The sequence below is a fragment of the Pithys albifrons genome, chromosome 4, assembly GCF_047495875.1.
Source record: "Pithys albifrons albifrons isolate INPA30051 chromosome 4, PitAlb_v1, whole genome shotgun sequence".
Lineage (NCBI taxonomy): Eukaryota > Metazoa > Chordata > Aves > Passeriformes > Thamnophilidae > Pithys > Pithys albifrons.
This window is the reverse complement of record NC_092461.1, coordinates 36,057,326-36,083,312: the sequence shown is the minus strand read 5'-3', so window position 1 is coordinate 36,083,312 and position 25,987 is coordinate 36,057,326. Positions and strand designations below refer to the sequence as shown.

The 25,987-nt window shown below is 39.5% G+C and overlaps 1 protein-coding gene across 1 annotated transcript in view; it reads left to right on the top strand.

Annotated features, from left to right (window-relative positions):
• TG (thyroglobulin) overlaps positions 1–7,295 on the top strand; it is a 149,160-nt gene extending 141,865 nt beyond the window's left edge. The window contains exons 46-48 of the mRNA XM_071553809.1: positions 1,192–1,332; positions 2,097–2,287; positions 6,959–7,295. Coding sequence (XP_071409910.1) covers positions 1,192–1,332; positions 2,097–2,287; positions 6,959–7,074 — 448 coding nt within the window. The 3' untranslated portion in view covers positions 7,075–7,295. The remainder of the gene's footprint in view (positions 1–1,191; positions 1,333–2,096; positions 2,288–6,958) is intronic.
• The last annotated feature ends 18,692 nt before the right edge of the window (positions 7,296–25,987 follow it).

The following is a 25,987-nucleotide window of genomic DNA, read 5'->3' as shown; positions in this document are numbered from 1 at the left end:
TTTGGAGGCAGTATTAGGGTATCAATGCTGCTGCAGTTTGTGTCCAAAGATAAAATAGTTTCAGTTATGACACCTTTTGACAACACCCACTGCAGCCAATGCAGATCAAATCTGGCTGAGTGGATCTGGGATTTGTTTATTCTTGCCTCACAGACATCTGCTCCTTCTCCCAGGTCCCCTGATGATGTCTGCCTTCATGCAACACTAAACTAAGTCAATAAGACCTTTGTCTAAATGTGGGATATTGTAAACTCAATTGGACCAGACCAGAAATGTCTCCTTCTGAGATGTGGTTCAAAGCTATGTGTTGAGCATATTTGAGTTATAATTTTATTAGTAGAAGTTGGCCACCGTTTTTCTGCAGCACTTGAGGATGTTGAGGTGTTTGACCTTTACTATTGAGTCCTGCAAGTGTTAAGGTCTTACCTGGTGAGTTTTGTCTCTGATTTGTTGAAATATTCCTTATAACATGTGTTAATTCTTACATGGAACTGCACAACAATTTTTTTTTCTTAAATCTGATCTAGATGATTATCTCAAGCTGTTTTGACTTGGCTGCCACATAAAACTAGGGCAGAACAGAGTGTATGACTCAAAACCACCCAGCCAGCAAGAGAAATTAGATTGAAACTATGTCTAAGAGAAATCTTCATAAACATCTCCTATTACATCTTTTCTTATCCAAAGACTTGGGTCAGAATCCTGGCCACAATAAAGTCAATGGAAAAAATCCAATTGCTGCTAAGAAGGACCATGATTTTATTCCAAGTCTGTGAAATAAACCATAATTAACCTTCTGTTGTGCCTGCCAGAATCCATGTCACCACTTGCTTCCACTTTCTGAATTTAGTGAAAATCTGTCCATAACTTGAGGCATTTAAGGAATAGCCAAATTACTTTCTCCCTCTATCACTTTCTCTTTAATTTAGAAAATATGCCCTGATGTCTTCCACAGTTTCCTGTTTTAACAAATGTTAAAGACCCTGCATTAACCTAATGAAAAATTATCCCTGTTATTGCTGCTCCTCTTTTATGTTTTGATTTGAAAAAGTCCCACAGCTCTCCACACTCTAATTAATGGTCATTAATTATTTACAATTTTGTTTTATTCTATGAATTAAACTGTTTCCCTTTCTTACCGAAATAAATAAATGATGGTTTTAATTATCTTTCCATAAATATTTGGTTTAGTTCAGGTCAGGAGCTCCTGCTGGATGTTCAGTATGCATTTGGTCTACCATTCTATCCTAAGTATGAAGAACAATTTACTTTGGAAGAAAAGAGCCTTTCTTTGCAAATTATGCAGTATATCTCCAATTTTGTCAACTCTGGGTAAGTGTGTGGTATTTAAAATTGCTATGACTTGGGAAGGGGTGAAGAGTAGAGGGAGTGTAGTCAGTCCAGATCCTGCCCTCAATTCAAACAACCTTCATTTCCTCTTGCAACTTGTAAACCTAAAGAGGCTTTTGGTCAAAACAGTTGGAAAGTCAAGGCCAAGTTCTCAAGTGGAGCAGACACCAAAGATTTTTAGTATGACTCTTAGCTAGAAGGAATAGACATTTTATCTCCATGGAACTGCAGCAAATTCTATGTAAATGCATGGGGGCTACAAAGGCCTTCATGATGTTTCCAGAGCTTAGTTCTAGGACCACTGTTCTGAAGTCTCTTGGCTCTGTTCCCTTATTCCCCCCAAAAAACGGAAAAGCACATGAAGACACAGTGCACCCTTTAGTAACTACTCTGTGACTATTCTTCAGCTTTACCATGCTGTGGCCATGCTCAACAATATGAGGACTATCTCTGGAAATCTAGTGTGGGAATGGGGGAAGTGTGACTTTTTGTGCTTTTTACAGTATCTTGCATTGGGCTGGGAAGTTGAGGGTGTTCATAACTCTATGTCTGTACAGGTTCTGTGTGTACCTGCTCCTTAGGAAGTTAACCAGACTAAAAAGTTACCATGAATGATTGACCAGTCTGGACTGAATCTGAACCTTGCTGGTCAGAGGGACTGGATACACATTCCTCTGACCTACCCAATCTTCTCACTTTATTGTTCATGTCATGGTTTCTTATGATTATTTCTCCCACTCCCTTAGAAATCCAAACTACCTTCATGGTTTCTCGAGAAGGATGTCAGGGGTGATGCCCCTTTGGCCTATGTATCTGTCAAGTGATGATGGTGATAACTACAAGGAGTTCACTGTTTCATTGCCGACTCTTAAAGGATTGAAAAAAGCAGACTGTTCCTTTTGGTCTGATTATATCAGAAGGCTGAAAGAATCCACAGGTGAGAAGAGTGTTTTTTGACATTAAATAAATCTAAGTTCTCTGCTGATGTTTTCCTCTGACTGTAGTGTTGTTATATCACTGTGGAAAAATGCTTTCCATAAATTAAACATCTTTCATTGTCTGGGGTATATAGTTGAGACTGTCCTGAGAGTGAAAGGATGCAACAGCAAATTTATTTTATAGCAGGTAGTGTGTAAAAAAGTTTAACTGCCCTTGAATTAGGGCTAGCGAAATCTTCCTGCTATGATGATAAGACAACACTATATCTTCTAATAGTTTGCTCTCCATTTACAGTCATAATATAGACTCACTAAACTGGGAGGACCCTTTTGTCTCCTGGAAGCACAAAACATAATGCTGAGATTTTGATGGCTTAGAAGCAGCAAAATGACTTCTACCCACTGTAAAGTTATAACTGAGGCTTTAGGTATATGTCATTATGGTTCCTGTATGCGTTGACTTCACAACAGATACCTTTCTTTGACATTTTTTATGGTTGTGCTGATTATGCCCCTTGTATTTCTCTTTTGTCACTATAAATCTCAATGCAGCTATGAGGGTTCTTCAATTTTTTCTTACTGCATAGGATAGTAAAACTGGCTTTGCTGAGATTTCAATCTGCTGCCTGTCCTGAATTTATTCCAATAAATAAAGTCTCCTTCATGTCTCCTCCTGTGTATCTTGTAAATAAATTTGGACAGCCCCAAAGAAAGCAAACAAAACCATCCCTTTTTGGCAGGCAGAGATGTTTTGAATTGTTCTTGGAGGCCTGAAAGTTTGCAAGTGTTTTTTATGTCCTAAGGATTCATCTTCACAGTGAACACAGTTCAGGCCCTCTCTGCTTTGGGGACCATTGCAGTTCTGGGAACAAAATGTACATCCAAGGCACCAGCTATCCAGAGTATCTATGGCTGGGAGAAGACTTCAGATGGGCTGAGGCTGATTTTGAGTAACACAGAACTATAACGTCTCAGAACCATCACATCAATTTGGTCATTCTTATGCAAACACTAAGCATCAATTCTCTTGTTCAAGAGACAGCCTCAATCTTTACTCATAGTCCTTCTTCAAAAGTGGACTGAAGATTTTGCTGCCAGCCTTTTCATCAGTTTCCTGATATCTCTCAATGTCTTTCAAGTTCAGAGCAGATATTTTCATCTCTCCAATGGCTTTCTGGTGGTTGAGATATTGATAATTTTCAAATCTTGATTCTGATATTTAAATGGTCCTGGCTAGAACTTCTAGATCCTTTTGGACTTCACCTCACAGATTTATGTCTGTGTAATGTCTGACTGAGCTGAAGTCACAATGGCTATTGACCAAGCACCACGGACAGAGGCTATTCCCAGCACTTGCAGAAAACCCCCCCAAAAGGTGAAAAAATATCTACCAGGGCAGATTGTTTTGGGCACAGAGAAGGTTTAAAACCGTCCAAACTAGCTTAAGAACACAACATTCATGTATGAGTTAGTCCAGTGATCTGTCTAGCTCAATATCCTGCCCTCGTCAATGGCCAAAGCCAAATACTGGAATGTTAAATATAAAAATAGAGAGAGGGAGAGAAAAACACACTGAAAGAGTTCACAAAGTTGAGTAAAATTTTTGAAAACAAGCCATAAAGTGTGAAATTTATGGAGTATAGGTTGTCAAGATTTAAAAAGTACATGTCAACGTGTTATTCTTCAAGTAGAACTGAGTACACCCAGCCAGCTCTTTAAGCCAGTGTTTGCTTGGCCTCAGCTCCATAGCAATGCAGTTACACAGCTGACTTCTGCTAAATTCCATCTCATAGCAATGTTGGCTTGTCACCTTGCTTTGTTAGTCATCTTTAGTTGTATCTTGCTCTGGAATACTGAAACTTCTCATACAACTTTAATAGGCATCACATCAATCCCATTTCTGCTCCACCTTGGTTAAGGATGGTAACTTACAGAGACTCATGCTGTGGGTGTCTTGATCTGAGCTGGCCTCCTTGGAAAAAAGATTCATAATGTTCATTGGTTCACATAGAAAGACAGTATAAAATTTGGGTGCTGATGGCTGAACACCCTCAATTTGTTTTTGAGAAGATGTTGTGCTAAAATTCACTCCAATACAGCGTCAGTCCATCAGTACAAAAGTTCATCATTTGCATTGCTCCTAAAAATTGGATTCTGCAGGAATTGAGTCCCTGAGAATCATGTTGCTACTTTGTTGATGTGTCTCCTTGCACCCAAGGTTACTTGTTGTACCTCCCTTCAGAACTAAGCCCTGCACCTCTGTTCTTACCTGACTGCTCCAGCCTCTATTTCTGGAGTGCTGTTAGACTTTCATATGGGATCTTGGCATAATGTTGAATGCCAGATTTGAGAGGGCAATGCTGCAAACCACTTGTGGATCATGTACCTTGTACTGCTTCATGAGGCTGATCTATTTGTGAATCAGCTACTCTGAGATCCAATCTAACACTTTCCCACCTTTCAATAATTATAAGGGTCCATGATTGTGTTCTTGGATTTTTGTGGATTGCAATCTGTGGCCTTATGCTAAGTAGATAGAATTTACAGGTGTGTCAGCAAGAGGCACTGATAATGAAACAATCCAATTTTCACATTGAAGTGCAAAGTTGTACAGGATCTGCCATTGCAATCTTAACCAACCATGATGAATTCTGTTTTGTCCATCTCACCTTTTCCTTGAAGTCAATTTTTTCAGCTTCATATATCATCTGTGATCTGTAAGCAAAAACCCCTAGCATATTTCAGTAAAATGGAGAAGAACTGGACAAACTGATGATCAAAAAGTATAACTGGAACTGGCTTTTCAAAACCTTTCTTGATCCTCTGCATATGGGCATGTGAAATGGCTTGACTTGGAAATGTCAAATTAGGGATGACTAAAGGCTCAAAGCTCAATATCTCAGTCCAACAGAAAACCAAAGTATTGCTTGTTGTGGTTTGGGCTAAACTCATAAATTGCAGTTTCTGGAATAAAATTTCTCATATTTAGAATCTTATGTCTTTTAGGTTATTCACTGCTGGATCTTGAAGCTGTTGTGTATGCAACCAGCTTAACTATTACCTGTAATTTTCTTTCTGTTCAGTAAAAATATTGTCCAAGTAGGTGTTTCATTTTGTGATCAGACCACAATATTTACTGATGGAACGTAGCATTTGTTCCTGGCACATCAATGGAATGTATGTAGTTGTAATTGAAGATAATTTAACAGAATTCATGTCATAAATGCAATGATTCATCGTGGTGTTTGCTGGCAGTGCCTGTACAAATTATAGAGAGAAGTTTAAATCTGTTTCATTGCAGATGAGCTATAAATTTCTTGAAGTTTTGTTTGAGACTGGTTTATAAAATTGGCATTTGGGGAGCAGTTTACCTGGGGAATTTTGAAAGTGAAGGTCCTCTAAAACGTTTGGATTTAGGAGATGGAGTTCCCATGGTTGCATTTCAAAGACATGCTTTATATTTTGAATTATGGTGGTTTCCATGGGAAACATCAAAATGATAAACAAGAAGAGTAGCCATTGTGGAAAAAATAAGCTGTGGATGGCTTTTCCCAGGGAACATGTTAACAACTTGAAATTCAGTTAAAAACAGGAGTTCCAGAATGTTTATGCTTATTCAGACAGATGTCTGAATGCTAAAATTCCCCTTGCATAGTGTGGTGGACTGTGCTGCCTAACAGTGCGTCCTTTTATAAGGGGCCTCTCACTGCATCCCAAACAGGTGGACTTGGATCCAGTCTTCATCTCTTACTCATCTAATTGGTATGTAAACAGAACCAGTCCTCCAAAAATAAGTGCCTCTGTGAGCAGTGTTGCAAATGGGGAGAAAGAGATACCTTTAGTGTCTCAAAGTTAAATCTTGTCTGCCTAACTCATATGCCTAAATTTAGACATTTACGTGTATTTTATGTGTCCAAGTTAGCCAGACTGGACCTCGTCTGTAAAAAAAGGTACCAAAGGTGAAACCATCTCCACGAGCTCTGGGAAACCATGTGTAGCTGCACAAGAGTCCAAAAACAGCATCAGTGTCCATAGTTCATACTTGAATCGAGGCTGCATCAGTAAAGTTGTGGTTACAATTTATCCTTCATCCCTTCCATTCACACCTTCCTTTTGGTAATCTCAACCAGAAAACAGTCCTTTAGTATGGGGGATATCTGTGAAGCTATGAGAGCTCTCTAGTTAGGAGACATTAAATAAAAACCCTCAGTACACCTTCTTGGCATGGTTTGGTGGTGTTGAGGCAAATGCATCACTGAAACAGGGTGAAAGACTAAAATCATAGAAGGTACATGATAACGAAGAAGAGATCTATTGGAAGTGCATGATTGGGGCCTTATGTATTCCAGACAGACAAAGAATTACTGTTTCCCACACTTTCCACTTGGTAGGGAAGTATCAGGGGATAATACAAAACCAAAGTCTTGCATGAATGGAGAACAAACTAATATGCATTCCAGTGAGAGTTGTTTAAAGCATGCTGCAAGCACAGTGCTTAATACCACCAGGTGATTTGCCCTTACCCTAAAGCATTTTGTGAATGGACTGCAAACTGAGAGAAAGAGCTTCTTGAACATTTATAGCTGTCATTGACGAAGTGTATACCTCCTAGCTTGCTGCATCAAAGATATGACATCTATACAAACGTCTTAATTATATTGTCTTTTCAGGAAATGCAAGTGATGGAGAGCCACCCACAGGAAACAGCCCTAGTGAAGCTCCTAGTGAAGGACGTGCCTCCCTGGAGGGTCAGCCCCTGGGAGACAAGGTGGCTTACAGCAAATAGGAAATCACAGTGCTGTCAGATGGAATTGTCACACCATTGTACATTCTCACAACCAGCTCACACCAGATGAACAAGTTGCTTCCTTTAGTTAACATTCTGAACAAGTAAAGTAGGCCTCTCAGTAAAGTAGTTAATCAAGAAAATTGCTGAATGTGGCACAAAATAAGCCCTACAGTTATTAAGGTCAAAAGAAACTGTAATTTGAAAAATGAAGTGTCAATAAAAACTGCAAAACCCAAACAAATATACTTTGACTTTATTTCTTGCAACTGCACAAATGCCAACATGTTGTAGTACCACCAGCTAGAAAAGAACATTCATTAGAACACTTAGAAGTCCCTTGGTTGATGAGGCTCAAATTTGTTAGATGTCATACCTGTTTTGTCCTCTTTTGTTACTTATCCTATCACAAGCCACTGATATGAGTGGGAGCCTGAACTGGCATTCTGGAGAGAACTAGAAAACTTCAGAACGGGAAGGAAGAACAATGTAAGACGGAAATCAAGCATATGTTCACATGAAGCCAGGCATATGCACATTCAGTTCATGATCCCCTGTGAAATCATGTGTTAGACCTTTTCGGTAAGGCAGAACACACAGCAGAGATAATAAAAATATGTTAATTAAAACTTCGAATATATTATCCTTGGAACACTTATCTTTTGTAAGGTGAAGCTTGAGATACACAATAGTTTTGGAAGTGTAAGGAAAATCAGGATACCTGTAATGCCTCTTCAGGTCTTTTGGATTAGGTTGTTGATTCATTTCTGGGATCATTTGGCAACAGATAATCCTCAGTTGCCAATATATCACACACATGTTCATGACACTTTACAAAAAGGAAAATCGGTGTTGCCTTGAAACTAATAGGAAAATTTCCAGTGATTTCAGTAGGACACAAATTTCTTGTGCAGTGCCGAAATGATTTAATAAAACAGCTCACAATGGTTTTTTTGCTTCTTGGGACCTTTCCCACTGCAGGAGTAGTTTCTGCTGTGTTCCAAAGATTTTACCAAGATAGAAGAAAAAATGTGTAACACTCATAGTTCTTATACTTACATCCTGTTCAATAGAAGTAAAAACCATAAAAGGATCAAAAAGCTTATTAACTAACTAAAATTAAACAAGTAGAGGTTGAGAATTCAAAATGTGTTTTCTATCACTAACTTTACCTAAACTAGCTCACTGGTAATTGAAAAAAAAGAAAATATTTAAGAACTTTTTAAAAAGCCCAGATCTTAAACATATATCTCAACAGAGAATGCTTTCTTTGCAGCAACTCCAGATAGAGCAGTTGTGATTCGTTGCCCGAAACTGGGTTTACTTTCTTTTCGTTTGAGACAGCTCCTTGAAATCAATGTCTAATAGATTCTATTTAAAACTTAATGCACTCTGCCAAAACATCTTACTTTATTAACAGGTATGACGTAACAGGTCCACATATGCAGACAGTCATGTGTATCTTTTCAGCCCGATAATTTCCACAATGGAAGCACCCTGGTCCTTCTTAGCTTGACCCTCATAGTCCTATGACTGTTCATTATTTTATATATATGAATTTTCAATAAAAGTGAAAAGTTCTTCATCCATTTAACAAATGCATTATAACTCATTTAAAAGTAAAAAGTATTTGAGATCACTTTGAGCTCTGTGCTGGTCCTCCTGCCCTGCAATCTTGACACTGAATCGTCTTCTCCCAGCTAACATTCTTTGCTTCTGCACAAAAAAATAAATAATAAATAAAAAATTCTCCAGAACACCAGCCAAATCCCTGTGAAATAGTGATGTTAAAATGTGGCTTGGTATAGCCATATGCCAATCAAACCAATATCCCATAGTTTCTGTTAAGGAGACATCAAAAGGCTGTTGTAAAATCACTGGAATATTAAATATGATATACAAACCACTTAAATTCTAGTACACTATAAACATTATTATTATTATTATTATTATTATTATTATTATTATATTTTATAGGTGACTACTCATAAATCTAAAAGGAAAAGGAAGAACTTCTTTCTCTGCTCTGTATACCAACTTTGACATTTCATTCCCCAAAAGTATTTAATCTCAACTGGCTTCTAAATCATCAAATAAAAAAACCCCCACCTTTAAGAACTCCAAAAGGAAATGCTCAGTTTGTCAGCATTCCTTTCATACTACCATGAACTTACTGTCTGCTGCATCACAATATCATAAAACAGCAAATACAAAAAGTTAAATGTTTCTGGGAGCTAACTGTTGCATGCAGAAACTCCAATATTAACCTGCTGCCCACGGAGCTGCTAAACAGAGGACAGATTTAAAATGGTTCAGTATTGACTCATGTTAATGAAAACCAAATATATAATCTTCCACACTCACTATTCAGCTCCACCTTGAGCCCAGAGATGCCTTTTGAATTCAAGAAAAGATTTTAATTTTGAGCTAGGAATGCAGCAGCTTAGCCTTGTAGCCTCCTAATTACAGTCTTGGCCATCTGGTTGGCTTGGTAGATAGGCAGGTCTTGACTGGGCTTTTAGGTCACTCCTCCTGAAGTATTCAGCTTGACTGTCATTTTGGTAAAAGAGACTTTAAGTATGGAATTTTTGTAAAACATCTTTATTTCATAAGTGACTGACTGCTCCACCCAGTTACACTGGATGCAGCTCTTTAGACCATTCTGTCTCTCTCCGGGTTTCCTAGAAACATCTTTTCTATAGCCCACTGTTTGTTCCCTCCTTTAAAAAAGTGTGAAAATAATCTTCCCCAGATCTTTGCAACCCCTTCTTCCCTTATGCTAGTCCTGCTCACTCTCCATACCTTGTGCAACTTGGTTCTGTCAAGGTGCATTTTGATGCAGACAAATGCAGTCTCATGTTTCCTTGTGTTCCTCTAATCCCACATTTCCCCATCTTTCCACATCTCCCATCCTGTGTCCCTATGCTCAAACATCTTTGAAATATGAAATACCTTTTGCAGCAACACACATGATTCAGTCTTTGGTTGTGAATTTCATCACCCTCCTGACTTTACTCCTCTTTCTTGTGGGGAACTACACTGTTAGAAATATCCTGCTCAAATCCAACAGGACATTTAATTAGAAAAGCATAAATGTGGACTGACTGACAGAGAGGTCAGGAAACTTTAGCCTTGGTGATACTGAGAGGCCAAGTCTGCTCACACATATAATTCTAAGCAAGAAAAATACATTCTCAGACTATTTAGGTCATTGTGCTTTAAACTGAAATACCAAACACTGCAGTGATCTGGTAGTGAAGCAATGCACAGAAGCCTGATGACTAGAGCCATGCTTTCCTCCCTCCTCTGGACATGGCTATAACTTATTAAAAGGGAAGCATTCTTTGAAACTTCCTATAAGCACACACAGAGACAACCCATGTTAATGCCAATGAAGTTATTTAATCTGAACTTTTCAAAAGACAAGCCGTCAGAACCTTTCTGTATATGTTGCTTTTAATACTTGAGTATCCAACCTCCAGCATTTTGTGTGATTCTTCTGCACAGGAAATATTAGGCAACAGAGAAAAAATGTGGAGCATTAGAAAGAGTTGGAAAGAAAACAACTGACTAAATAGCAAGGCTGGAATGTTAATTGTTTTTGTAAACACTTGACACATAGAGGTGGAACATCTTCCTGCTATTGCAGGGACCCACATAATATAATTCTTTTGGCTGAAATTAAGACTTAGTCTTTCACCATAGCACCATCATAGCCAATGGTCTGTATTATATAAATGCTCATATTCTCTCTCACTTGGTCCAGCTACAGTATATAACAGTAACTTATATAGTAGTAATTATAGATTTGTGGACTGTTGCTCCCCTCTATATGAAGTTAAAAAAATAAACATGATCACAAAGCCAAAGATCCTCCATATGGTTCTCATTTGAAACACAGACACCCATTTGGCAGGGATTTTATATGTTTCAGGTGTGAGAGAATTTGGTTAACAGGAAGTGTGATAGTCAGTGCTTTCAACTTTTTCTATTTTTTTCTATTTTTATAAGAGGTTTATCTGGCCCAAAGCTGCAGGGTCACTAGTTCCTGCCTCTGCATGTGTGAACCCTTAGCATGACCTTTGGTTATGATGATGGTAGCCCTCATTTCATGATGTGGCAAACTCTCCTACTTTTCCAGCTGTCCAAGAAAGACCCTTTGATTCCAGAAGTGGCTAAAACTCAATGAACTTCAGCTGATAGCTCATGTACCATCAAGGAGAATTAAGACAGTTTTGCATCAGGATTCCTGACAAATCTACTCCCTCTTTAGGACTGTATGATTGGGTGTGGAGAATGCTGTGTTTCACAGCACGGATTTGAGTCACTACAAAAGCTGCTATTTTCTTGTTTTAAGGAGACCTCCTTTTCCTTCCTGTTATTCCTCATGTATTTTACTATCATGGCATGAGAGTAATTAAAGTCTCTGGAGTTTACCTTTCCTGCTTCTTACACAATCACTCTAGAGAGAGTCTGGTGAGCAAAAGTCAATGAAACTGATTGTATCTGCTAGGCCACTGATAGGAGTCAGATAGGACTGGATATTTTTAAACATTACAGCTGTTTTTCAAAGCTGATTAAGGAACTCTGTAAGTCAGATCCCACTAACCTATAGGGAATTTGGATGCCCCGTTCCCTTTATGGCTTTGAAACTCCACCCAACATCTGTGAAATGGTCAGTGCTCATTTAGGAGCAGTCTCTTTCATGATGAGCGGATGTCCATTGAGAAAAGCACCATTGCAGTTGGCAGCAGCTTATTGACTCACAAAGGGAGAATTTAGCTTGTTGCTTAGCTTCCCTTGTTAAGGTTGAGATCATTAGCAAGATAGATCAAGAAAAGGTTGCTTATTTTTTTTTGTTTCATGTGAATAAAGCATTGGCCAGTTTTCAAGGTCAGCCAACACTTTTCATGACCATTATTAGCATGCAAGCACAGTCTCATACACAGAAGTAATGCAAACCTCCATAGGGAGCCACCCATCTCTGTTCTGCAGCCACAATATAAAAGAATGCAGAGGAGTCACAATCAGTTTACAGCAGCATTTTATATGTGCATGTGTTGGGCAGTTAAATGAGAGCTGAAGCTCAAGAGCAAAGAGGCTTGATGTTTCTTCTCAGTTCTGCTCCCACAGACTGACACATCATCTACAAAGAATGCGTGAAGTAGGACTGCCTTTCCATGGCAAAGCGAGTGGAGTCCTCCTTGGCTGCAAGGCTGAAAGTCAAAGCTGAACCAAAATAAAATAAAATTTTTAAAAAATGGTTTTTAAATAAACTCTTAACATTTTTGTCACACTGCAGGAGTCTGTTGAACTGGTCTGCTTATGTTTTGGTTTGAGGTTGTTTTTGTGTTGGGTTTTTGTTTGGTTTTTTTGAGTGGGGTAGAATAAAAATAAAACAAACAAAACACCAACATCAGGAGGGCTGTGTTTTTTTATTTTAATTGTATCATAAAAAAGCCCCCTTTCTTCCTCCTTGCTCCCTCCTTCAACTGTCCTTCAAAGCCTGTCAACCAATAGGAGAGACCCAAAGAACTTTAGTTTATGCAAACTCTGTCTTCAAGGATGAAGCCTTCACTCTATCAACTTTTGTTCCTTAGAACTTGGCAGGAAAAGAATAAATCTTTCACAGGTGGCATGAGCAAAAACACAGACCAAAATATCAACACTATGAGTTCCCAAAACAGTAAGGCAAGGATTTATGCTGGCTCTGAGTAACTTGCTTAGTACTCATAACCTAAAACACAGTGAATGCAAGTCTGAATTGGCCAGTCAAAGGTGAATGGCTGGATGCTGATTTACCTGGGAGATTTAACTATGAAGTAAAGCCCACGTTCAGTGAAAGACTGGTCCAATAACTAAGCAACTGACTGGTTTATCACAGGAAGAGGCCAAAGTAGCATCATTAAATTCATCATCTCAGCTCAGCCTAAAATGCAAAAAAAAAATGGGTATTTTTTATTCAAAATCCTACTGTGTAGCAGAGTGAGGTGCACAGCAGTAACACAACTCACATCCTTTGACATGGGGTGTAGGTTACCCTGAGGTGGTGACCATCAGCACTTTGTTCAGAAGTAGTAGAGGTGTTTCCAGCAATGGTTACGGCAGGGAATGGATGGACCTCACCCTGTCTGTCCCTCTCTAGGAAGGGACTCTGTGAGAAATAAAATATCCAGAAAGGAGGCAGTCACTTCCTGAAACATGCTAAAGAGAGCCCTGTGTCATCTCTCCATTTGTCCAAATTCAAAAAGTTATTTAGGCACATAACTTAGCCCCCTAGGAGCTAAGCCTTACACCTGTTTCCCTTTCCTTAATTCTTATTGATAAATACTACATAAGATGGGGTTGTGAAATAAGACTTTCAAGACCAGCCAAAGTTGTGGCTGATGATCTGGTTTCTCTGACTCTAAAGCTCTGTTTTTTTACAGTTTTTGTTACAGCCTCCTGGGCTGTCAGGACTTGTGCTGAGAGATGAAGGTAGAATTCCTTAGACAGCATGATGCAAGGGCTGCATACCCGCCTGTGGGAATCCTTGAGGACAAGCACTCTCAGGAGACAGGCTCCCATGCAGCCAGTTAAAGAATCATCCAGACAAACTGTTTCTGACCCAGCCAACACCATCAAAAATGCCATCACAAGCCTGACTGCTTTCAAAGGCAGCAGCTGACAGGCAAAGAGAGAAGACAAACTCTGACAGACATGTTTGCTTCACATCACTTACACGGCAGTTTGCTCCTTTTATGCCTGGTAATAAACGCCTGGACAAGGGCTGAAGCTCTTAAATTTGGCACTGATCTTTCTCTCAAAAGCCATGGGTCTGCCTTTCAGCTGAAGTCAGAAATGTCAGCAGAACCAGAGGCTGCAAGCTGCACTGATTCACAGCAGTGGCACTCAGAGTGGTGACTGTGTTTATGAGGGAAAGGATTGCTCCTTTGCCAAGATGCCACAAGTTCTTCAAATGAAGCTCTTTCTTTGTGAAAACCACTGTTCACAAAAAAAAGAAAAAAAAACAACAAAAAAAACCTCCCACAATCTTTCACTCTGGGTCCAGTGTCAGATTTATACCTTTTTTTATCACCTTTTTGGAATATTTTAGCATGCTAAAAACAGACCTCTTGGGTTATGCTTAACTCTCAGTAAGGCCATTGTCTCACAGACTGGAGCTCAATAAAGCCTAGTTGGAAGATTAGAAAGCTAAATTCTGAGGGTGATTCCCAGGGATAAAGTGCTTGGGATCTGCCCAGGCAAATCTAACCTATTACTGTAATCCACCATGTTTTACTCTGGGTGAAATTTGTCTTCCTTATTATTCTCTTGCATGCAGTTCTCCACAGCTGACCAGGCTGGTTCTGGTGGAGGATCCCATGTTCTCCTTTGTGGTTACTCCTCCACTCCAGTCACTCTCACTGCCTGCTAGGTTTCACAGTCCTCTGTTGAGAGGCTGATGGTCATCACTTGAAATTCAGTTAACCTGGTGCTTACACACCACAATATCATGTGTAAGCAGGACACTGACCAGATGCTCAACAGCGGCTACTACTTGAGGGAAGGTGAGTGCTCTGTATGTCCAGAACTCATGTCTCTATAGGATGTTTCTGCAAATTTTGCAAACAAAAATCAACCATGTTTTTATTATAGTTTACACTGAGGCATTTACTTCTTTTTCCTGACTGCAAAGAGTTTTTATGATTACTATTTTACAGCTAGATAAGTAGAATAAGACCTGGTGTAGCTAACCTAAGTCCCAGATTATAAGAACTTCTACCAGTTTTCAGTAGGCTTTTCAGTTTTACCTTGCCAGCAGTGTCATGCTCAGTTCTACAATATTCCAGTTCCAATGCAAGCCTGACTGGGAGAGCTGTAACCCCCCAGTCATGTCTACATGAGTTTCTTTTATTGTTTCAGTCCTCTTTTTCTGCCATCTCACGGGAACTGCAGAAGGGAGGTTGAGTGGAAAACCAGGTACAACTTAAGGTAGAAAAAGGTAAGAAATTACTCTCAGGAAAGGGTAAATTGAAGGAGACCACAGTTCCCACCCTGCTGTTAATGCTACCATAGGTCAAGTCTGTGTGAGAAAATTGTCCTGTTTTTGAGGATGCTGGAACTGAGGTTGTTGGTCCAGTCAGATCCTTCTGCATAGGTCAGCTTGTACCAGTGGAGAAGCACTCCTATTGCTCATGAAGCTCCAAAAAAGGTCCTTTTAACCTATAGTGGTGGTGCTTTTGCCAACACAGAAGAGTATCAAGAAACCCGCGTTCCCCAACTGATACTGATTTCATTGCCTGAGTCAAGAGGAAATGCTGTCCTGGAAGAGTCCTGCTCCATATCCACAGCCCTTCCTTGGCCTGCTGAGGCTGAACTTGACAGCACAGGGTCTCTTTCCTGCACCCACTTCCTCCTACCCTCTGCAGCTGCTTTTGCTGTTCTATTTAACCTCTAATTATTTACTTATCTTCTCACTGTCCAAATTCATTTCACAAAGCACTTCTCCCTCACCTTCAAAATGAGCCTCTGATGCAAAACAAGCAACTGGGTTGCACTGCAGAGTCCCAGCAAGGTGCCCCTCCTCTCCAGTGACTGGCACTGAGCAAGGACCCCAGTCCCTGCCCATTTTGGCTTCTGTGCTGTGATTCTGTCCTTAACTTCAGTAAACCTTAACAGGTTTTATTTTTACCAGGTATGCTTTGCATTTGCACTGTTGCTTGTCATGCTTCTGCTGTGGGGAACCTGGACCTACTCCACTGCCACTCTTTCTGAGGTTTACTTCACAGTTTATTGTGACTTGAATAAAATAGATAGAGGAAAAAAATCCCAACAAATTAATGTAATGTTTATAATATTAAAAGGTGCTTGGAGAGTCAGTTTAGTGCTAATTAAAAGAATGGAACTCTGCAGAAACAATCTGATTCACAGAGAGCAACTTTTAAGGGTAATAGCTACAATCTGATGGTAATAGCATAGAGGGAAAATAAATTTAAAACTGCACAGCAGTAATGCCTGAGACACAACATCTTTAGTTCCCACTCAGCATTTTCACTCATCCACCACAGTAAATAGGACTGTGAATGAAATTCTGCTGAGATAAAAGAACCTGCATAACAGCTGACATCAAAAGAGAAGCCTTTTTTTGACTGATACATTGGAGACGTTATTTGACAACAGTTCATTCAAGTGAAATTCTGGCTGCTTGTACCACAGCCAGATCAGGAAGGCTTTCTGCAACTAGCCAAGAAAGTCTCTGGCCCTGGAAGCATCCTGAAGTTCTTAGTACTTTGAGAGAAAACACAAAGTCAAATAGAGCTGAGGTCTCCTCCTGCTAAAACCTGTGGCTAAAATCTTTCTGACTTCAAGTCTGTCTTCCCTGATGAGAGCAGTGGAGAGGGAAGTGCAAGTAAAACTTGCTGGCAGTGCAAGACAACCAAGCCCTAGCCTTAAAAAAGGGGCGTGATGCAAGGCTGAGCATGGTCCATGTCTAGTTTAGAAATAAATGGGTCAAAATTCCAAAATCCCAATCACCCTGTGGACTGCCATGCAGACAGAACCAGGGCAAAAGGTAAAAACCCCAAATATCAGATTATGATCCTTGATAACTATCTTGAGTGTTCAGTTCTTGCGAGAGGAAGGATCAGAGATCAGCAGGGACAATGAGAAGGGGACAGCCACCCATGTGCAGGGAATGAGTGTGGAACTTGTTAAAGTAACACCTGGTGGTTCTGGGGAGAAGAAGCAGGGCCAGGGTTAAGCAGGTTGACCAGCTGAACACAAAATGCCCAGCAGGAGGGAGGCTCCCTGTGCCAGTGCAAGTCTCCTTCCAAAGGTGTGCATCATGAGACAAGCCAGAGACTCAGTGTAACTGAAGTAATGCTATGATTACACGGGGAGATATAAATATTTAGCTATTTTCCAAGTCTCCCTTCAAGTGCAATGTGTAATTGCCACGTTTCCTGCCACTCACTAGTATCTTTTAAACAAAAGCCCAAGTCATTTTCAGAAAATCCTGGGCAGCAGCAATGTGCTAGTGTCTGTTAGTAAAGAGTACATTTTATATATACACACATACACTCAATACTTTGTCATTCCATCAAGATACAGTGTAAATTGGTCCCCATGACTGTGAGGTCTTTACTCAGCTTTTAAGTGCCCATCTAACAGCTCAGTAACACTGAAGGCTTTTTCTTGTGCATCATTACCTTCTCATCCTTCACAATGTGAGACCATCAAATTTGCTCTTATATATTTTTGCCCCAGTGGTTGCAGCCCTCACTGGGCACTGTTTCTTTGGCTGTTATCTGAGCCTGCAGAGTTAGTGGCATGTGAAGGACATTAATTTTTATTGCAGCTTGGGGGCAATCCCTGCAGACAGGCAGCAGATATGATGAACAACGAAATAACTTGCAGATGGTGAGAGCTGCATCAAGATCTCTTATCTTAAATTCCCCAAACACAGAGTACCATTGTAGCTAAAGGAAAACTTTAAAAGCAATTAGCAGTGGCAGGTTTCTCAGTCATTCTTCTAGACAGCACCACTGTGCTTGCTTAAGCCTACAGAAATTGCAGATGACATAGAGATCTATGTATCCAGAGCAAAATCCCAGTGAAGGAACTGGGAGGCTCTGCACCAGTACTGGGTTGAGCTGATAAGGGCTATGGAACCAGGCATCCCTCCACAGACACCTGTAGACTTTTCACATTACTTTTCAGAGTTTTCTTGTGAACAACTTTATTAACTGAAATGTCCTCTGCAGAAACTGCATTAAGTGACATAAAAATAATCAACAAAGTCCTGACTAAAGCCTGGACAGATGAGTTTGTTGGCAGTCTCAGAAAAACATGTATTATAGTTATTAATGGCCAGAACTGCCAGGAGAATTCAAAACTTTCCAGACTGTTGTCCAGTAGCTGGTGAGTCAGACACAGCATTCAGATGAAGAGCTAAAGTTTTCTTTCATTTTTCTTCTCTGCTGAAGGAATCCAAAAATTCTAAGCTCTGAGAAGTCTGAGACTACCATTTAGGGTTCCTTTAGGATTAAAAGTTGTTTCTCAATGGAGAAAAATTAAGTGTTGATAGAACCAACTGCGGCACAGAAAGCAGAACCGGGAAGGGGGGGTGGGGGGTGGGATGGGAAGGAAGAAGACAGAAGTGTGTTCCTTCTTCCATAAGACCTTGGCTGTTTGAGGAAATTTTGTTATGTAGGATGCAGTCACTTTTCCATCACAAAGACTAAGGAAGAAATTTTCAGCCTTCGGACTATTAATTTGAAATAGTAGCATATTTTTTGTATTTTGTCCAAAAGAGCAGCAAGCACAATAGGAAATGCAAGTTTCATTTTTTTTTCCTTAAGTGACGGGGGGAATAAAAGTGTGTCCAGCAAACAGGAGTCCTGGAATCATTTGCTTTTGCAAGCTGTTCGAAGGTCCTCATTTTGTTATCCTGCATAATCTTTATAAGCAGAGTAATTTGAAATGTTTTATCCTGATAAAAACTATTTCTCTTTTCTCTTTCTATGTTCCCTGATATTAATTATTATCCCTCAAAACTAATCATACTGAAAGGCAGAATGATGTGCAGTGATGTTGACAATCTGGGTTCAGGAAACACAGAAGCAATTGTCTGTCTTGCACAGAATATGCATCAGGGTGGGATGCCAAAGGTAGGTTCTGGGTTTATTTAAATCGCTAATACAGCTGTATCCACCAGAGATAATGGAAAGAAGCAATTACAGGAAAGGCTTAATTTTCCAAGATTTATTAATAAGATCTCTGGTTTTCCCCTATAATTTACAAAATGTAAGTTTTCTGGAGCCTTTTGAAGGGAATGACCACCCACAGGTGTTGGCCAAGGATAGGCCTCTAGTTGGACATTTTTCTCTGCAGGAGGAGCAGAACAGCCTAGAGCAGAGACTAAGAATGTCTACCAAGGCTGATGCAACTCATGGAACAGATGGTTCATGTCTAAAAGTCTGTTAATTGATGATCAGCTACTAAGGGATATTTTTGAGACACCCCAGTCTGGTTTGAAGAGTCCCACATTGAGATCCTAAAATGCCAGTGTGAGCAGGGGACTTCCCAGTTCAGATTTGCTCTCACTTGGGATGAACCATCAAAGTGAAAATTTAACAGTCTCATTTGCTGTAAAGGCTGTCCATATGGCAGTCAACATGTCACTTATCCCCACTTTCCTCTTCCTTCACCCATCCTGAAGACACAGATTTGAATATATTTTGAATAAAAAATTGAAGGAACAGGCTTTTCTGGATTTGATATTTTTCAACTTAGTTTTTGGGTTCTTTTGTTTTCATTATGAAGAGTTATTTTTCCTTTGAGTCAAGCTCTGTTTGAGTGTCTATGTGTGAGACAGAGGAAGGAGCTAAGAAAAGGGTGAGGAATTGAAGAAAACACAGGGGAAAGATACATTTCCAGCCCAGGTTTTCTCTTGAAGATCACTTTTGGGGCCTTTTATTCAGAATGCTCTTTCTTAAGTTTGCCTATTGCCTGACTGCTCTAGAGCTCGTCAACATCAGCCAGTTATGAAAGCATGATGTCAATGAATTCTTGTTTTGTTTAGTGCAATGTTAATCTCTGACTGTTTTTTGTTGTAGTGCTTTTGGCAGGTGACCTGGTTCCACATGGTTCTCACCAGCACAGTAGCCTGATGTGCTCTCTAAGCAACCTCTCTGACCTCTCTGAGCCTGAAGATATTTCTTGCCACAAGCATCCCAAACACTCTCTCCTCATCTAATGTGCTCACACCAAGATTCCTGGCTTGAGGCATTTGGCTCAGTCACAGCTGCTAAGATTTCTTGGAAATTCAACCACAGTTTCATAATTCCAAGGCATATGTTCATTTTTTCTTTCGTGTTGAGATGTGAAAACATGGGTTTCTTGTCTGCTGTGATGGAAATTCCATCAAACCTATTGGCTGTATGTTACTTTTGTTCCCTAATCCGGAAAATGCTCGTACTGGAGGCATTGTGGGATTCTCATGTGATAAACACAGATGTATCCCCAGTTATATTCAGTGTCTGCATTAATGAAAAGTTGCTAACTTTTACCAAAATTAAATTTCTATTTTTGCAGGAAGGCATTTTGTTTCTAAGTGTTATTAATTCCATTGTGAGTAACTTAACCTGGAAACCTGGAAGTTGAACATTCCCTTTGCTCCAATTTTTCACACAGCCAGGTTCAGAGAAACTTTTGCTATAAAAGCAATCCACTCTTGGATGTTTTCCTTGTCATCACATCACTAATGTTGATTGCTGTACTCAGTTACCTGTAGTAACAGACGAGACGGCAGTAATCCCGTCCTAGCTGCAAAATGTTTCAGAGTCTTGTGCACTGTCAGATATATTTAGTACAGTGCACTGACAAATAATGCTGAGATTTGCCAGTGCTAAGAGTTTGGGAACTGAATAACAACTACCATTTTGAGGCTGAAGACAAAATGACCAGCCCTCCCTACTAAAGGCTGGAAACTTTTAGGGCAGGCTCTCATTTTTGTTTAACACATCCCATTTATTACTTCTGTCTGAAATCAGTTAATCAATAAGACATCATCCTACACATGTTTTAGGTATTTTAGATGTAGCTAGGAGTCTCAACAACATGTTTGAAATTGGATGCATTTGAAAACCCTCCTTAATGAAAAGCCTTCTGTCCTTAACACTTAATGTTTGATTATGCAGCCTTGGCTACAGTGAATTCTGTGAGCCTTACAAAGAAACCTGAATGGGATTTGTGAGTGACTGCAGTGGATGAATTGATCTGTTTAAAAATGTTCCTCTATAAAAGTGTGCAGTTCTGGGTCCCACAATATAGCAAGGATACAGGACTATTAGAGAGCATTCCAAGGAAGGCCATGAGGACGATGAAGGGTCTGGAGGGGAAGCTGTATGAGGAGCGGCTAAGCACACTTGGTGTGCTCAGCCTGGAGAAGAGGACACTGAGGGGAGACCTCATGGCAGTTACAACTTCCTCATGAAGGGAAGAGAAGGGGCAGACACTGATCTCTTCTCTATGGTGACCAGTGGCAAGACCCAAGGGAATAGCCTGAAGTTGTGTCAGGGGAGGTCTAGGTTGGATATTAGGGGAAAGTTTTTCACCCAGAGGAAGGCTGGGAACTGGAACAGACTCCAGGGAAGTGATCACAGCACCAAACCTGACAGAGTTCAGGAATGTTTATATAACACTCTCAGGCCTGTGGTGTGACTCTTGGGACTGTCCTGTGCAGAGCCAGGGGTTGGACTCAATGATCCTTGTGGGTTCCTCCCAATTCAAGATGTTATATGGTTCTATGGTTCTATGAAAAGTGCTTCCACTCCCCAGACCCTAGTGAATAAGTCCAGTGATGATTTCTCTGCTGCACTTATTTATATATATATTTTGGTGGGGCAAACTTGCTGAGGGTAGTTTTACTTATTTTCCCCATTTTCTTGGTTTACATTACTTACCACCTTACAGTGGTAGCACTGACTTCTAAAAAGGTTGTGTATGATTCAGGCACAATGAGAAAAAACTCTGAGAAACAGTCCCAATAGCAGATTTATCTTACTAAATTCAGACATCATGATCTGACATTGGTCAATCTTAGCTCCTGAAATTTTAAGCCAAAATAAATAGAGATGTTTCATCTGAGTGCCTTGAGTTTACCTCTTCTGCTTCATCTCAGCCTAAGAGCATGAAATTTAAATTACGTAGGATTACCTTGTAAGCAGGGAGGGATGCAGAGTAGTTGACTGATTTTACAAGCAAAAGTATGGAAAAAAATCATCCTGTGTAGGACAGTACAGGACATAGTCTCAAGGCACACAGCTCCCTCAGAGAGATGAATAGTGTAAAAGCAGAATACTGGTGTTTGTCAGTCCTTAGGTCTTATTAAATTAATAAATTGGTAAAATCAAATTTTAAACCCATTGTGCCAATAGGAGAATAGCTAGAATAAAAACAAAAAGTACAAAAACCAAGTCAGAAGAACCGGCCACAGTATTTTAAAGGATAGTGTAGATTGTCTTGAGTTACAAAAAAAACCAAGCAGCCAAACAAAAAAACCCAAAAAACAAACAAACCAACCCAAAACTGAGAAAAGCAGTCTGATATTGGCTACCAATTTTGGGTGACAAGGTCTCTGTTTCAGAACATCATGGTTGCTGGAGTATGGGAGATAAATACTTCAAGAATTCAGCTAAGCACAAGAGTGCATAGGCAGACCAGCTGCCTTTATTACTATAACAACACAGTGTTAACACAAAACACAACCACACATTTCATCTCGGAGCCAGTGCGGACATAACAGGAGGTGGAATAAAGGATGAGTACATTAGAGGAAAGATCAGAAGATGAGCTAAGCCCCCTTTCAACATTTTATATTAGTCTAAATATCTGTTAATTTATGGGATAATTCCAGTGAATTTACACATCTGCTGACCCATATTTCAAGACACATTTCTTATGAATTGACAGACATTCTTCTCATGGATTTATGCCCTCTAAGATAGTTTTGCATTCAGAAATTTTAAGCAACACAATTCCCATTTATATTTTAAACTTATAATCTCAGGTATGGGATCTAAGTCATCAAGGAAACTCCAGTTTCATGATGCCTGATAATTACCATGTGAAAGAAGACTCGGCTCACTTTGCCACTGATGAAGTATCCCCAAGAAATCAAACTTTGGCCACACTCAAATGACGTCTTTAAATGATAATTCATACATTTTCTTTATTTCAGAGCCTAGATTTTTAAGGTAATCTCTATTTACAATTATGATTGTAAATTGTGTATCTATGTCTACATATTTTAACTACTTTTCATGAGAAGAAGGAAGGGCACTTACAAAAAATGAGGCATATAGAGAGAAATTACAAGTTCTCCTTTTGCAGAGAGAAGAGGACGTGGGACACAGTTCTTCAAAGCTTTTTCTAAGCTCTGAATGATTGAATCAGTGACATGATGAAAATTATGAAAAAAGTGTCTATAAGAACCAGAGTTTGAACTTGGAGTCCCTTCAATTTCATATGTTAATTATAAAACAATCTTTGTTTTCCAGGCTGTGCTTAGACAAATATACTTTCACAAAGTCCATCTGTGATCTTTACTTTTTGTGCATTTCCACCCACCCTGTTTGTGTTACAGATTTTGTTTATAACCTCTTTGTTCAGCCAGCATTTTTTTCACATCCTTCAATATACACATGGGGGTTCTGATTTTTCTGGTGATCCACAAGTGCCAGGACCCACTGCCTGGAGATTGCTACCAAATCTGGGACAAGGGCTGTCTTTGAGCTATATCTGCAAACACGGGGCAGAGTTCATGTTCATTTTGCAGGACTATAATTAGCACAACAGGCGTAGACAGCAAGCTGCTCCCTCTAGACTTAATTTCAAGGCAATTAGGGTTGTTCTTTTTCAGTGTGGTGCTTCTGAGCTAGACCCTGTCTGTCCCACAGCAAGAATAACATCAGAAGCACTCATTACCATGCATTATTTTGGCTTGGCTTGCTGTGACAAGAGAAAGCACATGTTCTGTTTATACCTCAGCATCAGACTGGGGGGAACTCTTGGGGAAGATTTTCCGTGTGTTTCTATTTTCCAGATATATTGGTAAGTACATACACTGCAAGTGGCAATCACTTGCACAGGGCAAAAAATCAATCCTCAGTTTTAGGAGGTGTTTCTATCTTGGGTGTGCTGCCCTTCCAGTACTGCTCCAGTGCTGGGCTTCTTTAAGAGGACCATGTGTGTTGTAAGAACTTATTTCATAAGTTAAATGTTTTAACCCCATTATCAGATCCTAGAAGACCTTAAGATCCAAAGTTCAGGAGCAGGACAGCGATGAGATGGTTGAATTTGTCCTTGCACAGAGGATACACATTGTCTATGGCCACTCTAATGCTATTTTGAAGTACACTTTCATGTATGGGGGCTGCTCTGGTCTTTTGCAAAGGTTGGTATTTTCTCAGAACATTTTTATGCTGACAGGCATGCCATGACTTGTGGGGCTCTATGGAGAGCAAATATAGTAGATTTAAGGTCATCTAAAATAATTAGATTATGCATCTGTTATGAATGTATTCATGTATTCCAAACAGTGAGCTAGACTTGCTCTTCAGTTAGTCCCAGGGGGAAATTGTTCTCATATTAAGATAGGTATTTAAAATAAGTTGGCTTAACCCCCAATCCCTGTGCTCTTTTGTTGGCTCAGGAATGTGTGTATAAGTAGCTTAGTTTGGACATCTCAACTTTTTTGTGGTCAAACTTATGAACTCTGCCTTGCCCTCCATCCTTTGTTATCATTTAGCAAGAGTGACAGAATTAGTCTGTCAGCTGGTAAGAATAAAACTGGAGGAAGGATTATATAATTAGAAGACCCATAATTTTTGTTTTTCTTCAAAAGACACTTTAAAGTTATGTGATTTTGCAAAGATTTGCCTGCTCTTTTAAAGAAAAGTAAATTTCTAACCTTCATAGTCTGCTAGAAAAGGTAAATATGCTTTTGTAAAAATGTGGCAGTCAAATGAAAGCAGTCACAAATTCTGAGTGTGGAACAATATTAATGTTGGTGTTGTCCTGTGGTTTTTGAACCAGAGATGGAACTGGGATTACTGGTGAAGAACTAGCAGAGAAAGGACCTGTTTACGGTCATGTGCTTGTCCTCCATGCTGTGACAGAGATACTGTGTTGTTGAAGAACAGCATTTGGAGCATGGACAACAATGGAGATTGTAGTCATATCTTCTTTTGTTTTCTGGTTATATGTGACATTTATATGACAGCAATTTTATTCCTGGTGCCTCAGCAAATTATTTGGATTAATAAATACTTAGTAATAACAGTTGTGAGATCCTGGTTAGGATTTTTTAGGGGTAAATTCATATTCACCATACTGGAAAAAGAAAAAAAGAAATAGAGTAAAACTTCTATAACAACATGTTTGTGACATTAAGACAAATAGAATTAGTCACAGATGAGTAACTTGCCCAAATAAATTCAAATCCAAGAACAACAGAACCATAGAGTCATATATAAAATCTCTCCATGCTATTCCCTATAAACAATGATGTGGAAATAAAAATAAAAAGAGGACACAAAAGGTTTACCCTTAGCTGGTCTTATAATGAGAGAAAAATGTTAAAATACAAAGCTTATTAGATGCTTTCATGGTTTCAGTCTATGATGGACTTCTCATCCCATCACTGGGCTTGAGCTTTATTTTGCAAGACATGAGCTGCTTTAGTTCCAATAAACCCCCATAATTTTGTCTCAGAAATGCAAATTGGCAACACAGGTTCTATTTTTGAACCTCAAGTTGCATTTCATCTCCGGATAAAAACATCTTTTAGCCAATGGGCATTCAGTTGAGTAAAAAAATATCTCTTGTTTCTCCACCCTCACTAGACCCTTCCTAATCACTCATGGGTTAATATATTATTACATCCTACCTTAATAGAAGAACATTCTATATCCCAGAATGCAAAATATTTCAGCACCACAGGCTTTGTTCTGTGCTTACCTTGCATGGACAGAGGGAATTCTGTGTGGAGAGCAGCAGCTAAACATTTAAATATGACATCTTACCTAAAAGTTCCACTCCACACACCAATATGTAGCCAGAACAGTCCCCTATTTCAGTGTAACAGACATTCCATCATCTCACCAAGCATCCCAACCAGTGCCTTTATTATTTATTTTTTAAGGAGGAAAGAAAAGGAAATATTTTGTAATCATGGGAGGACAGTTAGATGTGGAAGTGGAACATAAATTGTTTGTGTTGCTGCAAAACAGTCTTAGCTCTTTGGCTTGTGAGACATCTATGGAGCGGTAATGAACATCCATTCTTGGCAAACTGACTTCTCTTTGTCTTATGTCTTGTAAAAATGTGAGCCTCAACGCCATGAAATAACACTGCCTCATGAAATAAC